General features: G+C 41.8%; 1 protein-coding gene across 1 annotated transcript in view; it reads left to right on the forward strand.

Annotated features, from left to right (window-relative positions):
• Positions 1-2537: 2537 nt before the first annotated feature.
• LOC134324749 (insulin receptor substrate 2-like) overlaps positions 2538-23250 on the forward strand; it is a 29491-nt gene continuing 8778 nt past the window's right edge. The window contains exon 1 of the mRNA XM_063006686.1: positions 2538-5918. Within this exon, the coding sequence (XP_062862756.1) occupies positions 2750-5918 (3169 nt within the window). The 5' untranslated portion in view covers positions 2538-2749. The remainder of the gene's footprint in view (positions 5919-23250) is intronic.

A 23250-nucleotide genomic window follows, 5' to 3' on the forward strand; every position in this document is an offset into this window, starting at 1 on the left:
GGACGCTGCCCACAGGGCGCTGTTGGCTGGATATATTTTTGGTTTATGGTTATAGACAGTGAGGTGTTTAAAAACTCCATCAGCATTGCTGTGTCTTATCCACTCATACCAGCACAACACACACTAACACACCACCACCATGTCAGTGTCACTGCAGTGCTGAGAATGACCCACCACCTAAATAATACCTGCTCTGTAGTGGTCCTGTGGGGGTCCTGACCATTGAAGAACAGCATGAAAGGGGGCTAACAAAGCATGCAGAGAAACAGATGGACTACAGTCAGTAAGTTCTATATAGTAAGTGGAGCTGATAAAATGGACAGTGAGTGTAGAACCAAGGAGGTGGTTTTAATGTTATGGATGATCAGTGTATATATATATAGTTACACTTTTTTAACTTTTTTAATTTAATTGCATCAATCAATCTGTCTGTCTGTCTGTCTGTCTATCTGTATGTCTATCTATCTATCTGTCTGTCTGTCTGTCTGTCATCTATCTATCTATCTATCTATCTATCTATCTATCTATCTATCTATCTATCTAAATTAAAAAAATTAAAAGAAGCAAACAACAACAACAATAATAACTATTATTATTATTATTATTATTATTATTATTTATTTTATTTTCTACGGAGCCCCTTAGGGGTCACTAAGGAAAAAAATATATGTGAAGACGAAATCCGTACCCTCGGTTTAGTAAACCGTACCCTCAGTTTAGTAAACCGTACGCACGGATTAGTAAACCGTACCCTCAGTTTAGTAAACCGTACCCTCAGTTTAGTAAACCGTACGCACGGATTAGTAAACCGTCCCCTTAGTTTAGTAAACCGTACGCACGGATTAGTAAACCGTACCCAGATTTACTTCCATACGGTACCCTCAGTTTAGTAAACCGTACGCACGGATTGTCTGCGCTACAAGTTTTACTGTGCGCCCACACCCCGTTTTACGGTAATACAGTTGCGAAGCATTGAAGAGAATAAAGCATCTTTTTACAGCTGGGGTGATGGGATAGCAAACTTATTAAAAAGTCAAATCAAAATCTTATCAAATGCCACCCCACAATCATAAATAACACGAGTACTCATCTTGTGATTTGAGACTATTTTACCTTAGGAATTTAGAATAATAGGATTGCAAACCAACGTAAAGTGAAATGTACAGTATAAATGTCTGAGACTCATAAAGTCAGTAAGTAGAAGTAGAAGTATTCTTTAAGAGTCTGATGGGGTGATTTGATAATAATTTGATTTGCATTTCACTTTACGTTGGTTTGCAATCCTATTATTCTAAATTCCTAGGGTAAAATAGTCTCAAAATCACAAGATGAGTACTAGTGTTATTTATTGATTTATTTATTGTTTATTTTTTGTAATTGATTTGACTTTTTAATAAGTTTGCTATCCCATCACCCCAGATTACTACAGTAAAGATGTATGAAATGTATTCCATTAATAAAAGAGTTAATGCTCTTAAAGAAAAAAGTGGAGTACTTTGATAATAATTTGATTTGCTTATTTTAGACCTTTCAAATTGGTCTGTAACAATTCCACTTGTTTTAATGGAATTTTAAAATGATACATTTGCATAATTTTACCATGTTATGTGCTTTTGTTGCCTATATATATATATATATATATATATATATATATATATATATATATATATATATATATATATATATATAGTTGCGAAGCATTGAAGAGGATAAAGCATCTTTTTGCAGCTTAATATACTATATATTAGATATAACAAACACACACACACACACACATATATATATATATATATATATATATATATATATATTTATATATATATGTGTGTGTGTTTATTATATCTAATATATAGTATATTAAGCTGCAAAAAGATGCTTTATCCTCTTCAATGCTTCGCAACTGTATTACCGTAAAACGGGTTTTAGGCGCACAGTAAAACTTGTAGCGCAGTTAGCGTGACCGCTGACGGACTTTAAACTAAGAGTACAGTTTACAAATCCGTGCGTACGGTTTACTAAACTGAGGGTACGGTTTACTAAACTGAGGGTACGGTTTACTAAACCGAGGGTACGGTTTACTAATCCGTGCGTACGGTTTACTAATCCGTGCGTACGGTTTACTAAACCGAGGGTACGGATTTTGTCTTCATATATATTTTTTTCCTTAGTGACCCCTAAGGGGCTCCGTAATTTTCTTATTTGCAATGCAACAAAACGAAGAGCCGTTCGGTGTGTCTAAGATTCGGCTCTTATTTGTGAGTTGAGTCAACTGAAACGACTCGTTGAAAAGATCCGGAATGCCCATCACTACAGCGCAGTAGTACGCAATAGTAAAAACCCTTGGCTTGAACGGGAGTGGGCGGAGCTTCACATTCATGAAGGCGGGGTTTGTTTGTTCCGTTTGTACGTTTTACTATCTTTCAGTCCTTCCGACCAATGAGCCGAATAACCCGATCTGATAGGCGGACCCGAGGGTTGCGCCTTCTCGTAGGCTATCAGTGCGTGAGTATTTTTTTTCCTCCTGTGTGTTTTTTTTTTTAGTTTGTAACCGTAGCTGGATGTGTAGGACGTCACATGTTTTTTTTTCTCCCCTTTTCACTCCAGCCACTTTAGTGATATGGGTTATTTACTGTTTAACGGCTCAGGATTCGGGACGCGGAGCTCGAAGCCGGGACAGGATTAAAAGCTCCATAAGCTCCAAGTTCGAGCGCAGTGAGAGTTGTTTTTTTTTTTTTTCAGTACAGGAAGGATGGAGAGTCCGCCGGCAGGAGCCGGTCACTCGCTTTCTAATCTGAACGTGAATAACAACAGCGTTAAAAAGTGCGGATATCTGAAGAAGCAGAAACACGGACATAAGCGCTTTTTCGTGCTCAAGGCGCACACGGAGGGCTGCCCGGCGCGCCTCGAGTACTACGAAAGCGAGAAGAAATGGAGGAACAAGGCGGCCGCTAAGAGAATCATCGCCCTGGACTCTTGCCTGAATATTAACAAACGAGCGGACGCTAAGCATAAATATCTAATCGCGCTGTACACCAAGGATGAATACTTCGCAGTAGCGGCGGACAACGAGCAGGAACAGGAGAACTGGTTTTGCGTACTGACGGATTTAATGAACGAGACGCGATCGTGCGATGGATCGGCCACGCACTCCGCTTCGTCCCTGCTCGGGTTCGACGAGGCGAATTACGGCGTTGTGACTCCGCTCGCAGCGGTCTACACGGAGGTCTGGCAGGTGAACTTAAAATCGAGGGGACTAGGGCAAAGCAGGAATCTAACCGGCGTGTACCGGCTGTGTTTATCAAGCCGGACGATCAGTTTTGTCAAGCTTAACTCGGACGTCGCGAGCGTGAGCCTGCAGCTGATGAACATCAGGCGCTGTGGTCACTCCGATAGCTTCTTCTTTATTGAAGTGGGCAGGTCAGCGGCTACAGGGCCGGGCGAGCTGTGGATGCAAGCGGATGACTCCGTCGTCGCGCAGAATATTCACGAAACCATCCTGGAAGCTATGAAGGCTATGAAGGAGCTCATGTGTGAATTCCGACCGCGCAGTAAAAGCCAATCATCGGGCACGAACCCGATTTCGGTGCCCGCCAGGAGGCATCTCGGTCACCTACCGCGTCAGGCTGGACTGCACCGGAGGTCGCGCACGGACAGCCTGGCTGCTTCGTCACCTGGTACCAAATTTACATCGTGTCGGATGCGAGCTGCCAGTGAAGGAGATGGCATGACCAGACCTGTTTCTTTATCTGTAGCTGGAAGCCCTATTAGTCCTAAAATCAACCGGACAAACCTATGTCGTTCAAATACAGTTGCTGCCCGCCCTTGCAGGACATTTGAATCAATCCCCCTCCAGCACAGTAAGTCCATGTGCATGTCTGTATCTCATTCTCTTTCTTCTACCGATGCCAGTCCTGTCAGTCTACCCTCCACAGGTACCCGCCCCGCGAGCTGCACCGCCTCGGTTGCCGGCTCGCCCAGTGATGCTGGCTTCATCTCCTGTGATGAATGTGCGTCCAGTCCAGGTGATGCCCGGCATCCTTTAACCACTCACCGCAGCATCACCCCGGAGTCTTTCACACACACCCCTCCTTCGCAAGACGGCGGTGACCTGTACGGCTACATGATCATGGACAAGCAGAGTGTTTTTTTACTCAACCAGAACAGACACGGTCCACGCACTGTAGAAGAGACTTTGGGGGATCTTGAGAAAACCTACAGAAAAAGAACATACTCTCTCACCATGCCACACCAGAAGAGGGTGCCAGCTCAGGTGTCTTCTGTTTCGCTGGATGAAAACACGCTCATTAGGGCCACTTTTAAAAATTCAGGGCATACCGCCTCCCCAAAAGTGGTGTATCCTGAAGATTACGGTGATATTGAAATCGGATCTTTACAAAAAAGCCCCAGAAGTAACTTGGGTGATGATGGGTACATGCCAATGATAGCGGGTGTGGCGCAGACGAGTTGCAAGACTGATAACTACATGCCCATGAGTCCTATGTGTGTCTCCTCCCCAAAACAGATCATCAACCCAAAGACACACCCCCTCACGGTGGCCAACGGCTACAGAACGAGCTCGCCTAGCAGCTGCTCTCTGGATGACAGTGGTTACATGAGGATGCTGTGTGGCTCCAAACTGTCTGTGGACAGCTCGGATGGAAAACTGACCAACAGCGAGTACCTTAACATGTCGCCAGCGGACCTGTGTGGGTCCGTCACGCCTCCAGATGACTTCCTCACCACTGTGGGTGGCACGGAGCAGCTGCCTCCTCTCAGACAGCCCCACATTTATAGCTCTCTGCCCCGCTGCTACAAGCCACAACAGAAGACTGACAGTGGAGACAGAGAGGATCAGTACGTCTTCATGAGTCTTCAAAATTGTAAAATAGTGGAGGAGCCAGAGAAGGCATCGCCCAAAATTATGCCCTCTATTATGAAGCACAACAGGCCTGACAGCCTTGTTCACAGACCCAGGATGAACCGACCCACCCGTCTGCCCCTGGATTTGCTCTGTACGCTGCCTAGCATGAACGAGCACCCCTTGCCTTTTGAGCCAAAAAGCCCTGGTGAGTACATAGACATTGACTTTGGCCATGCCATACCACGATACTCGCCACCCTCCACAGAGAGCCCTGCGTCCTCCCTAAGTTCCTCTAGTGAGCAAAGGAGGTCTCCCCTTTCTGATTACATGAACTTGAATGTAAGCTCAGAGTCTCCCAAGTCTGGAGGTGGTGCCCCTTTCAGCCCCCTCAATGCCAACCGGGACCCGGTAGCCTCTCCTGTTTTACCTGAGGAGAAAGTGGACTGTTACCACCTCAGATCACAGGTGGCACCTTCAGGTCAGGATGGAAAAACTAAGGACGATTACACTGAAATGACATTCTGTGTATCTGGCTCTTCTCCTCAGTCTTCATCTCAGCCCACCAGCCCTCCACTCTGTGCGCGAAGGTTAAATCTGGGTGGCGCTGTGGGGGTGGGAGCCGTCGAGTCGTTTCTGCTATTGGGAGGCAACACGCACTTAGTAGACCCCGATCGGGGCGCCAAGGTGATCCGCGCCGACCCCCAGGGACGCAGGAGGCACAGTTCCGAAACCTTCTCCTCCACCACTACCGTCACACCCGTCTTCCCTTCGTTTGCACACGACGCCAAGCGGCACGGCTCAGCCTCTGTGGAGAACGTCTCCGCGCTGTTGAGGAACGACGAGAGCTTAGACGAGAAGACCAGCAGCCCGATGTGCAGAGAGACGTCTGCGGGCTTTCAGAACGGACTGAACTACATTGCCTTAAACCTGATGGATGAGGGACTGGCCGGTTGCGATTCTCTCGTCCGATTCGAAGCTGCCAGCTGCTGCAAGCGGGGCATCGGTGCAATACATGCCAGTCTGTATGGGTTCAAGGATACAGCAACAGTGGTAAAAGGTGAGCTTTGCTTTAGATATGCTTTTGGAAGGATAAAATAATCATTGTTTTTGATATTTTCTTGAGTTCTTTAATACAGATTGTAATGCTATAAGATTAAGGGTCATTTCGTTAGAGATATTTTAGTTTATGAAACATAAAGGAAAGATGATCAGTGGAACATTGTTTATATCCTGAATGAAAGGCTGCTTTGAGTACTTTAGTCTTAACTGCTTTTCTGCTGCTGTCAGTGCTCCTGTTAGACTACTTCCTTTATTATTTCCTATCTTGGACATTTGCCAGGCTGGCCCATGGATATGCATCAGTGACCTGACATGAAAACAAATGCATTACTTACAATGATTATCTTGTATTTTAGTTGAAATCCTGCTTTGAGGAGATTTGTGGTAATGATTTGAGATATTTGAGATATTCCTTTATTATTTAGGTCATTTTTATAATACAGAAAGCTGAATGCATTTTAAACAGTTCGTAACATCCTGTGGAATTGAAGTGGCATTTAGCACAGTATTGCTACTGAACTGTAGTGTGTGTTGTGCAGTTTATCCCTAAGTGATTGTAACCTATTGCGCTACAACTGGCAGAATTTAAGCGCTGCAGAAACTCACTGTCTATTTTGTCAGCTCCACTTACCATATAGGAGCACTTTGTAGTTCTACAATTACTGACTGTAGTCCATCTGTTTCTCTGCATGCTTTGTTAGCCCCCGTTCATGCTATTCTTTAATGGTCAGGACCCCCGCAGGACCACCACAGAGCAGGTATTATTCAGGAGGTGGATCATTCTCAGCACTGCACTGACACTGACATGGTGGTGGTGTGTTAGTGTGTGTTGTGCTGGTATGAGTGGATCAGACACAGCAGCGCTGCTGGAGTTTTTAAATACCGTGTCCACTCACTGTCCACTCTATTAGACACTCCTACCTAGTTGGTCCACCTTGTAGATGTAAAGTCAGAGACGATCGCTCATCTATTGCTGCTGTTTGAGTTGGTCATCTTCTAGACCTTCATCAGTGGTCACAGGACGCTGCTCACGGGGTGCTGTTGGCTGGATATATTTTTGGTTGGTGGACTATTCTCAGTCCAGCAGGGACAGTAAGGTGTTTAAGAACTCCATCAGCATTGCTGTGTCTTATCCACTCATACCAGCACAACACACACTAACACACCACCACCATGTCAGTGTCACTGCAGTGCTGAGAATGATCCACCACCCAAATAATATCTGCTCTGTGGTGGTCCAGGGAGAGTCCTGACCATTGAAAAACAGCATGAAAGGGGGGCTAAAAAGTATGTAGAGAAACAGATGGACTACAGACAGTAATTGTAGAACTACAAAGTGCTCCTATATGGTAAGTGGAGCTGATGAAATGGACAGTGAGTGTTGAAACAAGGAGGTGGTTTTAATGTTATGCTTGATCGGTGTAAGTGTGTTGGAGATTCTATAGATTATATTGATTCTTTAGATTCAATCAAAAAAGTAAGTCAATCTTAGATGGTTGGCTTGCTCGGCGGCAAGAAAAAGTAAAAAATAAGCCTCTCTTGTGTGTGTGTAGCATCATACCCTCCCTTTCAGATAGTCCACGGAGGCTGTTTATCAGTTGTCAGGTGCTATGTTTCAGGGTAGGAATGCAGTCTGTTCACAGTGTTCACTCCGATGAGAATGTCTGCTTGTTTTATTGCTTTTTTAGAAGCTAACTCTTAGTTAGCTCAGTAAATGGCAAATAAAATGTTAAGGTTTTGGGTGGGAAAAGTACAATGTTTGCATAGTACAGCAACGTATGCCGTAAAAAGAGGAATTTTGTCCTTAAAATCTCTCTCATTCCCTCTCTCTCTCTCTCTCTCTCTCTCTCTCTCTCTCTCTCTCTCGCTCGTTCACGCTTTCTTTGTGTGTGACTATGTGGGGTGCATCACGTCTACAGAGAAGGGTACCTCAGGTCACAGGAACTCACTGACACCTAACACAGCCATGACAAACATTCTAGTAGTGAGATTCAATTAAGAAGGCATGTCCGCACTCATAGGATGGCGTCTGTGATTAATGGCCATTTGAAGAGACAGGCCTCTCAGCTAAACAACATAAACAAACACACAATAGCGCTTAAATAGGATCGATCAAAGGTCCAGACAGTGCAGGGGGTGTGCATATGTGGGTGTGGAGGTCTTTGTTGTTTTTAATTTTGTGTGGGTTTTTTGTTGGAGCAAGCGTATCTGTAGTTCTGTGTTTATATTCAGAGAAGTCGTAGCTCATGGTCAGGGAACCCCTGGAAAACCAGGTGAAGAAAATAGCAAAACAACTACAAACTTAAACACCAATGCTCATCTGGCTGCTTCTGATTGGCCAGGATCAGCATTTCCCAAAAACAAAAGAGTAAAAGAGCACAACTCTGTCCTTTTTCTGGAATAATGGTGACCCAGGCTAGTCAGCACTGCCCAGTAAAGAGAGGAGTCTGTTTACTACCACAGTAAGGTGCAGCTCCACCCCCGTCAGCACACGAAACGGCAAATTCTATTATGCCGACTTAATGAAAGGATCTGAACAAGCATATATACACACATATCTGTGTACACACACACACACACACGTATGCGTAATTGTAGGCAAGGCATGAAATATCATTTTAAAGGAGCGGAGGTGTAATTATATTTTTGTGTTAGGAGGTATTTGTTATTGTGCTTACAGGGTCACATGCACATGCAGATTTAAAATTGGTTGTTCCAAATGTAAATGGTCTGTGATATTACTGTGTGTAATCAAATATTTACAGGATGGCGATTCCCTCTTGGTTTTAAGCTTTTAATGTCTTGTTTTTCCTTATTTATATCCTGACAGTTAAAGGATAGATAATAAAAGGATGTAAATGAGACATCCTTACTGATATAAAACAGGTTTTAACCTGTTTAAGGGACTTAGGTTTTGTAAATGTCACTAAAAAAGAGGAGTAATTAAAAATTCAGAGTCAGTTCTAGCAGAAAGGCCTCCTTCGTGTGTGTGTGTGTGTGTGTGTGTGTGTGTGTGGCCATCAATCCCAACACAGGCACTGACAACACACTTATGACTACAGACCATCTGTTTCTTATACAACAGCATAGAGGAACAAAGAACATTTGAGAATGGAGCATTTACCTTTAGGGTAAACACTGCAAAATATGCTCACACATACATGTTGTCCTTCTGATTTTTGTATTTCCCTCCTGTAATCCTAATGTCCTCTCTCACTCTGGCTGTACTGTCTTAACCATATATTTTTGGTGCAATCGTATAACCAAAAAAACCTTTTGGGAACCTGCAAATCTTTACTAAGCCCTCTTCAAACAGGATTCGTTTTACATGGGGACCAGGGGCAGTTTTAACATAAACATGGGCTACTTAGTATTTATCTCTTCAGAACTGGCCGTGGTTGTGTTGCCTTCCTTTGCCCCCTAGGAAAATGACAGATCAAATTCTTACTGGTTGATATCGCTTGCCTATAAAATGCCTCTAGCCATAGTTAATCTGGTAAGCTTTGCATACATATTAATTTTTAAAGACTTGTGTCAGAGTGTAACATGCATTCCAGTGTCTCAGAGTGTACAGGTGAACCCTCATGCTGATATAAGATGCTAGTACAGTATAAGAATAGCTACATGTATTAAGTTTAACTGTACAGCGTAATAACAAACACTACAATATCATGCTATTTTTACCTCCCTGACTTTAAATAAGCAGATGATTTGCAATATATTAGCTTTTAATATACTGATATTAAGTATAAACAACACATTTTAAAGTAGAATAGAAAATAAAACAATACAAACTAAAGCATCCAAAGCAAAAATAATAATAATAATAATAAATATTCCTAATAGGGCTAGAATGTTGCTATTACTTATATAACAGTTACCACAAACCACAGTTGGGAATGCCAACTCAGTTTGACCAAATTCCCAATCTTTTTTCAAGCAATTGTCTTTTTTAAAAGCTCTGAATTAGTAGCCGCATAATGTACGCTAACTTTAATAGTATTTAATAGTAATTATAAAGTACAATAACAAAACCCCCTTGTATTATAATAAAACCTCTATAAAATATATCAACATTTCATAAGGGTATACTACACTGTTTATACTTCTGTCCCTTTTTTCAGGTAGCGTGTTAATGATATGCTAATTAGCGGTAGCCACGCTGGTGGTGTTTTTGTGTGAGAGAAAACAGGTATGTTCAAACTAGGCCAGGATGTTCTGTCTCCTAATGTACACACACTTACCCTATTTATGACACATATTTATGAGCCATTCTTGGTTAGAATATTTACCCAATTTACTTTTCATTTTTTATTTTAGTGTATATTATTTATGTTTTTTCTGTCCATGGTAAAGTTATGTAAAAGTATAACGTTCACAATTACCATAAAATGCCAAAGTAAAGCTGACATCATTGGTAGCTATTCGATAAACACATTAAAACCACAGTAAAATAATGATGTAGGATTTGATATACATAGTATTTATAAAGTACAATAACATAATAAAACCTCTATAAAATACATCAATGTTTCTTATGGGCATACTACACTGTTTATACTTCTGTTCCTTTACTCAGGTAGCGTGTTATTGTTATGCTAATTAGCGGTAGCCACACTGGTGGTGTTTTTGTGTGAGAGAAAACAGGTATGTTCAAACTAGGCCAGGATGTTCTGTCTCCAAAAGTACACAAACCTACCCTATTTATGTCACATTAATGTGGTTAGAATATTTACCAAATGTACTATTGATTTTTTTTTTCTTTTTATGTATATTATTTATTTTTTTCTGTCCTTGGTTAGGTTACGTGAAAGTATAACGTCTACAATTACCGTAAAATGCCAAAGTAAAGCTAACATCAGTGGTAGCTATTTAATAAACACAGTTTAGGAAACACAGTAAATTCATACTATGTGTAATAAACATAATTATCATTAAAACCACAGTAAAATTATGATGTAGGATTTGATATACATAGTTTTTATAAAGGACATAATAAGACCTCTATAAAATACATCAACGTTTCATAAGGGCATACTACACTGTTTATACTTCTGTTCCTTTACTCAGGTAGCGTGTTGTTGTAATGCTAATTAGCGGTAGCCACACTGGTGGTGTTTTCGTGTGAGAGAAAACAGGTATGTTCAAACTAGGCCAGGATGTTCTGTCTCCTAATGTACACACACTTACCCTATTTATGACACATGTATGTGGTTAGAATATTTACCCAATTTACAATTTTTTTTTTGTATGTATATTATTTACATTTAAATTTTCAGCATTTAGCAGACGCCTTTATCCAAAGCGACTTACAGTATACAAGCAATTGAGGGTTAAGGGTCTTGCTCAAGGGTCCAACAGTGGCAACCAGGCAGTGGTGGGGTTTGAACCGGCAACCTTCAGATTACTAGTCCAGTACCTTAACCACTAGGCTACTATTTATGTTTTTTTCTGTCCTTCTGGTAAGGTTATGTGAAAGTATAACGTTCACAGTTACCGTAAAATGCCAGAGTAGGGCTGAAATCATTGTTAACTACTTAATAAACACAGTTAATGAAACACAGTAAAATCAAGCTATGTGCAGTAAACCTGTTTAACATTAAATACCACAGTAAAATAATGATTTAGTATTTAATATCTAAAGTAATTAAAAAGTACAATAACAAAACCACATTGTATTATAATAAGACCTCAACGTTTCATTAGGGTTGATATATTGTTTATAATGCTGTCCCTTCTCTCAGGTAGCTCATTATTGTTATGCTAATTAGCGGTAGCCACACTACTGGCTGTTTTTTTGTGAGAGAAAATAGGTATGTTCAAACTAGGCCAGGATGTTCTTCATTGGTAGCTATTTGATAAACACAGTTTAGAAATCACAGTAAAATCATATTATGTGTATAGCCATACAAGCCATAGCCTAGTGGTTAAGGTACTGGACTAGTAACCAGAAGGTCGCTGGTTCAAGCCCCACCACTGCCAGGTTGCTGCTGTTGGGCCCTTGAGCTAAACCCTCAATTGCTCAGACTGTAACTGTAATGTAAGTCGCTTTGGATAAAGGCGTCTGCTAAATGCCAAAATGTAAATATAAACTATAAAGTAAGACATCTATAAAATACTTCAACATTTCATAAGGGATGCTACAGTTTATACTTGTCCCTTTTCTCAGATAGCTTGTTATTGTTATTCTAATTAGCGGTAGCCACACTGATGGTGTTTTTGTGTAAGAGGAAACAGGTATGTTCAAACTAGGCCAGGATGTTCTGTTACTCGATTTTAGCAACACCGTTAAGACGGATTACACACGGCTACAGATTACACATTGTAGAGCAGATTTGTGTGGCGTCCATGAGTTTAGTACACACGCAACACTGTGTGAGATTCTCTTTTAGCAAGCACAAGTACAAGCTCTGGTCATTTCTAGTAAACACTGCACTGGAGTCTCTCAAACAAACTCAATACATATTTCCTTTTTTCCATCTGTCCTATCACGTCCCTGTTTTGTGTTAGCTGTTTTAAAAAGATCTAAGGCATGTTTCGTTATCTACTGAAGTCTTAGCACGTGTGCATTTCTGTTTGGAATCGGTTCCGCGGGGCTTGCAGTGAATAGTGAGAGACCGCGCTGCTGATGTCATAGATATCATGGGAAGACATTTAATCCAGTGTGGTTTAAGCACGTGCCACAAGGAAATGACATTTCCACTAGCAAACGAGCAACACATGCTGTCTCAAAGCATCCGAATGAGTTCGCTTTTATGACAGGGTGGCATGCATTGAAGTAATTTGGTGGCACATGACATGACTTTGAACAAATATGCCTCTTTTCCGGTTCTAAACAGAGTCATTGTGTTGGTGTGAGTGTGTGCGTATGTTATTTGTGTAATGACCATTACTTATCATCGATAAGCAAACAGACTCTTGCGCATGCTGATGGTGTGATAGGAAAGCTTGTGAGAGCCGAGCTTAGCTGTCATTCATGAATTAGCTTTCATTTCTCTTCTGACTGTGCCCCTGAGCTATCGTAGCACATTACTGCACATCATGACCAACATGGAGATTAAGTTCTGACATTTACTTATTAATATCATCTCAAAATAGATAAAGAAATACCACAAACGCTTTATTTTTCTACCTCATAGTGTTGCACATACTGATATTGAAAATAACTGTGACTGTTTATTACAATTGTTTAGCACATATAGAAGGAAAATAGTGAAATTATTTAAATGTGCTAATTTGAATTGGAATCAGGTTAAAAATCCAGTGTGTACATTTAGTGGGTACAGTATGCCAGTATAAATCCTGGTGCTGCCTACAAGTTCAAAGGGCTTCCTGTTTATTTAGGGCCCCTGGAAGCATCTCTACTATTAGCACAGTATATTTTAATATGACATTTTTTTTATTTTAATTGACCTATTATTTAACTATATTAGATTATATATATACTAATCAGCAACAAGTAGCTCGATCTTTATAATAAAACCTTCTCGCTGAATCTGGTAACGGTAGGAAACTATACCTAAATAAATACCTTCTGGGTGGCACACTAAAAAAAATTCAGTTGCCTGAGACTAGACATTACCATCAACCATCTCTCGAGCTTTCATACTAGCCACACACACATAAATTATTTAAATCATGCCACTTTTATCAGATATTTGATTTACCCCACAGTTTACAGTTGTGCAAAACATTAAAGCTGTGTTTGCAGTGACTGCAGTGTTCTTTTAAGATGGTTTGGGATTACAAAACATGCCAAATTTGATGCATCAATGATCAAGTGATTTAGACCAGCACTCAAAATCAAGATACAAACAGAAATGACCGGATCATTGTTTTTCACATTGCGATTTATTTGTTTAGATGTGTTCTTTTTATTTTGGACCCGATTTATTTGTTTACATCTGTACTTGGTTTGTGTTGGACCCTTCCACGTTGCTTCCAGCTGTCTGGTGTTGGAATAACACTCGCAAATGCATGTAATGGTTATACTTCATGTCTGTGTGTTTTTCTTCCCTCACAGTTGCGATTTTACCTAATTCATTTGATTGCTAATTAGAAACAGTTATGGTAGAAAGTGATGTAAATATTAGTACCATTTCTTCAAGTCATGGAGTCATGGTTCATGCCTGGAATTTTTGTGTAAATGACAGAATGGAATGTGTGGTTTCTAAAAAATATATATATGTATATAGGCTATGCAGCCCCATACATAACAAATTGCGATGCACTGTGTATTCTGACACCTTTCTATCAGCACCAGCATTAACTTCTTCAGCAATTTGAGCTACAGTAGCTCGTCTGTTGGATCAGACCACACGGGCCAGCCTTCGCTCCCCACCTGCATCAATGAGCCTTGGCCGCACATGACCCTGTCACCGGTTTACCACTGTTCCTTCCTTGGACCACTTTTGATAGATACTGACAACTGCAGACCGGGAACACCCCACAAGAGCTGCTGTTTTGGAGATGCTCTGACCCAGTCGTCTAGCCATCACAATTTGGCCCTTGTCACACTCACTCAATTCCTTGTTCTTGCTTTTTTTTCCTGCTTCTAACACATCAACTTTGAGGATAAAATGTTCACTTGCTGCCTAATATATCCCACCCACTAACAGGTGCTGTGATGAAGAGATAATCAGTGTCGTAATGTTATGCCTGGTTGGTGTATATATATTTGTACTTCCCGAATTGGCTGGCTGACAGAGTTGACCGGGAGTTAAAATTGTAATAAAAATGGCTCCATTGGTTCTGATCCCCATATTCGGTCTATACCATCCGCATCCAAAGCGCTGTGTAGTTACGACCATTTGCATGTCCCCAAGGAAATTTGCGCAAGGTAGTGTCTCTCGAGGAGACATCATTTTTGCCACACAGACACACGCATCTTTTATGGCTCTGCAAATATGACCATAAACCTCATGTCATAAACATACATAAATCCAACCTACATAAATCCAACCGAATTCCCTGTATTTATGTCGTGGTGTGTGTATTATTAAAGATAATAATAATAAAAAAAACTGTAGCATTGGAGTTTTTATGGTAGTGCTTTCAAATACATTAGTTACATACAGCTAGGGCAAAGTAACACTAACAGGTCTGTTGGTGATATGGCAACCCTGTTTGTCCTTAAATTGTAAAGTGACACAATAAAAAGAATATACAGGTCTTAAATAACTGTGTGATTTGCAGACCGTGTTCTTTTTTTGTATGATCACATGATTCTCGTAGTGTGTTGAATTTAATTTGGATCAGGTATGCACGGGGGGTAGTTTATGTCAAAGAAAAACCAAATAAAAACAAGAAACACGCTAGCTGTGGCTACCAGGGAGGGCAAGTGTGAATGTGAATGAGGGCTGGTTTGGGGGAGGGGTAAAGTCATTGAGTTCACTGACTGGAGACTTCTGGTGGTGTGTGTGGAGGGGAGGTGGGGCTTTCGGAAGTTTAGATCTATGCTTTCATTCACTGTGCACATGGCCTCTGTTACCCCTTTTCCACCAAAAAAAACCATAGTTCTTGAACCGGTTCTGTTCAGGTTTCTCTGAACCTTGGTGTTCTGTAGAGAACCGACGCGCGTTTCCACCAGTTTTTGAGAACCAAGCCTGCGTCATCAGCGGTGGGCGTTACTTACTAAGAGTTAAGAGAAGTAATAACATGGCGGAGTGTGTAGATTATGTGCGAGCATTTGTGCTTCTGTTACAGATGTTTGTTTTTATGTAAAAAGCATCAATCTAACTATCGGTGATAAGAAGACGAGACGTGTTTGTCTCGGTTGTTGTTTTCTTTAGTTTATTGACGTGAGAGCAGTTTTGCGCTTCGATTTCACCGCGACTCTCGGCGCAAATAGCCGATATGCTCAGCGCTCGACTCGAGCGGTGAAACATCATTAAAGTTCCACAACACAAACATCCATCTGTGTGAAATAACCATCAAATCCACTCTAAAATACCACATGTATCTGTGTTTAGCTGGATGTACACGTGTGGTGTTTATGCAGCTCGGGGAGTTGAAAAAGCGTTTTTCGTTCTGTCCGGGTCACTTTTATCTCGTAATATCACACAATTCACTTTTTTAAAGGCGCTTTGAAAATATCAGCGGCAAACTGGCTCAAAATGTAATCAGGTGAAGTTAAAAGATAAAAATGCAGCATTAAGCTCCATACGAGACACCAGCGGACGGCATTGTTGCTAACGCGCTATGCTGTACAACATGACACGCCCACTGACGGACGTCACGGTTCGGGCTGAAAAACCAAGTATTCTGTGGTGCCAGATTGGCCCGCTTGTTCATTTTCTGGAACCTCTTTTTTCCGGTGGAAACACGCGGAACCGGTTCAAAATCAAGTTCGGGAACCGGAACGGGCTATGTGCCGCGTCGGTGGAAAAGGGGTATGTGGGATGTGTGTTTCGGTGCTGCCGTACATTTAATGTGTTACACTTCTTGTGCGTTTTGTAGCACCTTGTGCATGTCGTAGCACTTTATAACGTTTCAGCAATGACAATAGACTCCTTATGTCAAAGTCCAGAGGGAGTAATGGACCCCTTGTACTCCCCCTCCCCCCAAAACACACGTTTGCATGCATACACATACCTCATTTTCTTATCCACCCCCTTATTCTGAAGTGCTTTGTCCATTCAGCATATTCTTAATGAGACATATACACTCACACAATTTGGTTCCCCTAGCAGCTCCACAGATTGGAGTAGGGGACAGGAGAATACGTGCAAACGAAAGAAACAAAAAGCTATAGGGATAGAGGTAAATATTAGGTTGTATTTAATGTGTAAGCAGGTTTATGACTAAAAGCATAAATAATTAAACAGTACCACTGTAGAAGCTTTTATTCAAAAGGGATTTATAGCTAATGCAAGATACAATTCAAACAACAAAGGACTTATTGCCTTTGAGAAGGCCCAACAGTGGCAGTGAACCCTTAACCTTCCTTTTATAGATGCAGATTTTGTGACCCATAAAACTATCAGACACGTCACAGAATTACAAGTCTACGCAGATATGTATGGCCACCTCCTTGTTTCTACACTCACTGTCCATTTTATCAGCTCCACTGACCATACAGAAGCACTTTGTAGTTCTACAATTACTGACTGTAGTCCATCTGTTTCTCTACATACTTTTTTAACCAGCTTTCACCCTGTTCTTCAGTGGTTATGATTCCCACAGGACCACCACAGAGTAGGTATTATTTAGGTGGTGGATCATTCTCAGCACTGCAGTGACTTTGACATGGTGGTGGTGTGTTAGTGTGTGTTGTGCTGGTATGAGTGGATCAGATAAATACCGTGTCCACTCACTGTCCACTCTATTAGACACTCCTACCTAGTTGGTCCACCTTGTAGATGTAAAGTCAGAGACGACCGCACATCTGTTGCTGCTGTTCGAGTTGGTGATCTTCTAGACCTTCATCAGTGGTCACAGGACGCTGCCCATGGAGCGCTGTTGGCTGGATATTTTTGGTTGGTGGACTATTCTCAGTTCAGCAGTGACAGTGAGGTGTTTAAAAACTCCAGCAGCGCTGCTGTGTCTAATACACTCATACCAGCACAACACACACTAACACATCACCACCACGTCATTGTCACTGCAGTGCTGAGAATGATCTACCACCAAAATAATACCTGCTCTGTAGTGGTTTTTGAAGGGTCCTGACCATTGAAGAACAGCATGAAAGGGGGCTAACAAAGCATGCAGAGAAACACATGGACTACACTCAGTAATTGTAGAACTACAAAGTGCTTCTATATGGTAAGTGGAGCCGATAAAATGGACAGTAAGTGTATATATATGCAACATATGCAGTGTTTATTAATATTTAATTACTATTCCAGCATGGTCTCCTGACAAGGAACGCACCTGACAGCAAGGCATGCACATTTCAGCATGACACCACTGATGGGTAGCACGTACTATAAATGCGTGCTAAAGAAGTGTCAAATTTTTTCTGGGTCAAGTTTCATAATAGCCTCACATTTTTCCATTAGTGGTGCTGAAGTGGATGAAAGATCTCTAGCTCTGTGGCACCTGACAGCTGTTTATTGTTTAAATGAACATATTACCTTCTGATCAATTATCTAAAACCCTTAACCACTATACTACCAATACTTTGTTCTTTATGCTTTTGCTTTTTTCAGCTCCTAATGCACAGGTCCCGGTTTGACACATCATGATGTTAAACAGTTGTTACCTTTTGTCAACACGCTTGAGCAATCTTTATTGCCATTATAAAGTTCCAGTAATAAAAAACAGTGCTAATTTGCCCCAGGGTGGCCCTAAAGTACTACTCAGCTGCCTATGTTGCTGTCTTAGGGCAAAATGACAATAGGGTGATATTGCATTCTATTATTTACTCTATTATTTACATAATATATTTTGGTATTGTGCTCAGTTGGAGCAGCGGCAAATTGTGCTAGCCCACTATTGCTGGGATCCAGGGTTTGAACGCCCAGCGGTGCTGTCAGCCAGTCATGTGTCTACATACAGACATGATTAGCATCCTGCTGGGGTGTGGTAATGTATGGCATTCAGTGATTCTGGGGAAACCGGCCCCACTGCGGTTCCAGACCAGGATAATTTTATAAAATATTAAGTATTCATAAAATGCCACTTGATTATAATATATTTAATTAAATTTTATATATTTAATGCTATCCCCTTGATAAATATATTATTTATTTTAGTAAATGTTGGTTAAGAAAATTTCAGAAGTATATATTTTTCATATTATGGCTTTAATATTTTGTTGGCATTTTGTCAGGCTTAAAATATATTTACATTTACATTTTTGGCATTTTACAGACGCTTTTATCCAAAGCGACTTACAGTACTGTGACAGTATACTATCTGAGTAATTGAGGGTTAAGGGCTTTGCTCAAGGGCCCAACAGTGGCAACCTGGCAGTGGGTGGGGCTTGAACCAGCAACCTTTCGATTACTAGTCCAGTGGCTTACCCGCTAGGCTACAACCGCCTTGTTTTATTAAAATTTTTTTGCTATATTGTCTGTCTGTACTCTTCTCCTCTCCATGTCCCTCCTGTATAAGTTTAGACCGCCCCATTGCTCTTCAAACCCATGACCTCAGTACTCTCAACACTTGCTGCTTTTCCCCCTCTTTGGAGCGGAAGCGTGGAAAAGCATCAGTTGAATTTCTCAGCTTCCTTTTGCTCAATTAGCTCTGTGAAATTTAAACTGCCCTCCCTATCTGACCCCCCTGATCACATGCATACAAGCACACATACAACAGCTGAATAACAGACAGGCCACCCTCACTCATATGACTCTTGTTCCGTGACGTCAGTCGTGTGTGCAAGGCGGTGTGTAAAAGGCCTAATGGCTATTTATGAGCAAGAGGAAAGCAGACCACCTGCCATGGTGTGGTCAGTATGAATGATCCAATATCAGCTATCTATACTGGGGCAGATATTGGGCTGAAATACTAGATTGGGGGGGCTCGGTGGGTAGCACTGTCGCCTCACAGCAAGAAGATCCTGGGTTCGATTCCCAGGTGGAGCGGTCTGGTTTCTCCCTACAGTCCAAAGACATGCAAGTGAGGTGAATTGGAGATACAAGATTGTCCATGACTGTGTTTGACATTAAAGACTTAAACTTAACTGACCAATGATTACCTGTCCTGTCATGAATGTAACCAAAGTGTGTAAAACATGACGTTAAAATCCTAATAAATAGGGCGCCCAGGTGGCGCAGCGGGATATTCCGCTTGCACACCAGCACTGAGATTCTGATCTCCTCGGTTCGAAACTCGGTGTTGCCTCCGGTCGGCTGGGCGCCACACCATCTAGCGGGCATAATTGGCAGTGCCTGCAGCAGATACTAAATGGCCACCATATCTGTAGGGTGGGGGCCGGAATATGTGTGTGTGGGTGTGTGGGTGGGTGGGTGGGTGGGTGTGTGTGTGGGTGGGTGGGTGTGTGTGTGGGTGGGTGGTGTGTGGTGGGTGGGTGGGTGGGTGGGTGGGTGGGTGGGGTCTTCATACGCTGTGTAAGGACCCTGATTGGCGGAAGAGATGCCTGTGCAGAAAGCAGGGGCGAGAAGAGGAGGGCTGTGCACGTGTCGGAAGAGGAGTGTACAGCGACGTGCTCTCCTCGAATGCAATCTGGTATCTCTGGTAGCAGTGGGAGATAAAACTGTGGAAAAAATGCATTAAAATCCTAATAAATAAATAAATACTAGATTGGTATTAAATCGATGTATTTTTAATCCATTATTAGCTCCTTGAGTGCATGTGATACTGTCAGGATGCAGACTGTGCACTTTACTGTTGAAAATAACGTGTCTTGGGTCTTGGGTCTTGGGTGGCCCCACACCCCTGTCCATAACCCTTTATAAGACTGTTATTAGTCTTTGCATTGACTAGAATCACAATCATGTTGAATCTTTACTGTGGTTGATATTGGTATTGGTCAGCAGACCTTTGGTGCTCAAATATTGGTACTGCATCATTATGTGTAACCCCCCTAAAAGAAGCCCCCTTCATATTTGGGTTGATGCAGTCATTATACGAGGGATCTTCAAAAAGTTTCCACACTTTTATCTTTTGGTTGGAAACAGTGAGGGTGGGAGGAGTAGTAATAGGTCGCGTCTGAGAGACTGAGAGAGAGCTTTTAGTCCGGATTTAGCGCCATATGATTTCCACCTTTTTGGACGCTCAAAGAAGCTTTAAGGGGAGGAATATTTTCATGTGATGATTTTGTACATGCTCGACCAAAAACATTTTTTGCTGATGGCATTAATAAGTTGGGACGACGCTGGGAAAAATGCATTGAAGGTGACTATGTACAAAAGTGATGTAGTTTGTTTTTAAAATTCTTAATAAATAGAGATAAAAAATGTGGAAACTTTTTGAAGAACCCTCCTACATGGTGCTTTCCTTACATTGTTTTATTTTACTAAGGAAGGCAGCCTTTATTAATGGCACCATTTCCCAGATACTGACTGAACCGCATGTAGAAGTTGATCAGATTTGTTTCAGATATTTTATTACGCCGGCTCAGAAAGGAATAAGCTCACACTACAAGTGTTAAAACATAAAAGGATGTTGGGTGAAGTGCCTCACTCTAACACTTTCTTAAAAGCCAGCTGTGAGAAAGCCTACCGGTCATTACCGTTACTGGAAGCACACTGACAGAAAGCGAGGGATGACGAGAAAACAAGGTCCTATTTTCCTGTTAAGCCTGTTCAGAAGGGCTGTAGTAAACCACCAAACCGAACAATATTGTGTGTCGCCACTGAATCGGGTTTTAGTCGTCTGCGTAGTAAACAAACGTAGTAATGGGTTCAACAAAACACGTTTGTTGTCGCTTTAAACAAAGCAAGCAGACAAGGGTGTGAGTGAGTGAATGAATGAGTGGGTGTGTGATGCCCAGCTATGGATTTACGCTCTGTCTAGGGCAGGTGTTGTTAATCTTTTTGAACATGCGCCCCCTTCCATGTGCTGACCTTTAACTTGCCCCCCATCCCCAAATGAACCCTCGCCCAGAAACCATTGCAAAAGCTCTTGTGCACATCGTACATACATCGATCAGCCATAACATTAAAACCACCTTCTTGTTTTTACACTCACTGTCCATTTTATCAGCTCCACTTACCATATAGAAGCACTTTGTAGTTCTACAATTACTGACTGTAGTCCATCTATTTCTCTGCATACTTTATTAGCGCCTTTTCATGCTGTTCTTCAATGGTCAGGACCCCCACAGAGTAGGTATTATTTGGGTGGTGGATCATTCTCAGCACTGCAGTGACACTGACATGGTGGTGGTGTGTTAGTGTGTGTTAGTGTGTGTTGTGCGGGTGTGAGTGGATCAGACACAGCAGCGCTGCTGAAGTTTTTAAATACTGTGTCCATTCACTGTCCACTCTATTAGACACTCCTACCTAGTTGGTCCACCTTGTAGATGTAAAGTCAGAGACGATCGCTTATCTATTGCTGCTGTTTGAGTTGGTCATCTTCTAGACCTTCATCAGTGGTCACCTGATGCTGCCCCTGGGGCGCTGTTGGCTGGATGTTTTTAGTTGGTGGAATATTCTCAGTCCAGCAGTGACAGTGAGGTGTTCCGCCTCCCCTTCAACCATCTGAAACAATTACTTGACCATCAAAAGTCTTCAGAAGCCCATTTATTTAGCACAGGTCTGATTCTTGGTCATCTTTGTCTGCATGGTAAATGAAACTCAAAATAAGCACAAACTGCCCCCCCCCTCCCCCCTTTATCAGTGTTTTCCCCAAAACATATATGTTCTGTCTGTATAAAGACTGAATACAGTGGTTGTTTGTCAAGCATCATGCTTGCTAGGCAAAGAGCGATACTTCATTATCCTGACTGGATGTTGGTAGTCTGCATGGTTTGTTTTTAGCTCTGTTTACAGGTCCCAGGGCACCTCTGGATGGAAGCATGTTACCCTTCTTCTTATAATGTCCCACTTGGGTTTGTGCTAGCACCTAAATACTGGTTACATGTTTGTGTAATCATGTAATCCATCATGGACATGGCTTTAGGTATCAAGATATGCCATGTTAGTCGTCCACACTGTCTACATGTGTGTTTATGTTGAGTTAAGGTCAGCCCCGGTGAGCTTAGGGAGTAATTTTAATGACCACAGGCACAAGCCGTTCTCTTGAGGCCAGGCTTGAAGTATGTTGCGATATTAAAACGTTAGACTGTTATATCAGGCTCCCATAGCAAACTGTGTAGTCTCGCATGTACAGATCCTCACTGGCTGTATAGCCCACGGTGCCGAATCCAGGGGTGTAAGGTGTGTAAATTTAGCTCTGTATAAACAGCTCTTGTTCTAAGAAAAAAAAAGCTCTCACGATGGATTGAGAAACGAGCGTGCGACAGGAAGGAGAGGCCTGTGTCGGGTCTGGCTTAGCGAACGCTTCTACCCCTTGAGAGGCCCTCATGCAAATGAAACCTCACAAAGAAGTACACAGGGTTAGAGGTCACGTCACACAAGCCATTCTTTTCATGCCAGACACTTAAATGACGGAATGCGTTCATTCATATTCATGCAACCCTTTTCGTTTAGAGCGTCCAAACTATTTTTCATCGTCACGGCTTGTTGATGGATGACTCTAAATATATAGATCAGTTTTGTAATCAAATTAGCGCAGAACTGAGAACAGGAAATAATAGAATGTGTCAAACAGCCATATCAAAACAACAAAACAAATCAGGGAGGTGAAACTGGTCACTTAATATTAACACTGATTTTCTCCAAAGGTAAAAATCAATCACATTCAGACATCAAATGTTTATTTGTAGATTAGATAGACAGATAGATAGACAGATAGATAGA

Source organism: Trichomycterus rosablanca, chromosome 12 (assembly GCF_030014385.1).
Source record: "Trichomycterus rosablanca isolate fTriRos1 chromosome 12, fTriRos1.hap1, whole genome shotgun sequence".
In the NCBI taxonomy this organism is placed as follows: Eukaryota; Metazoa; Chordata; class Actinopteri; order Siluriformes; family Trichomycteridae; genus Trichomycterus; species Trichomycterus rosablanca.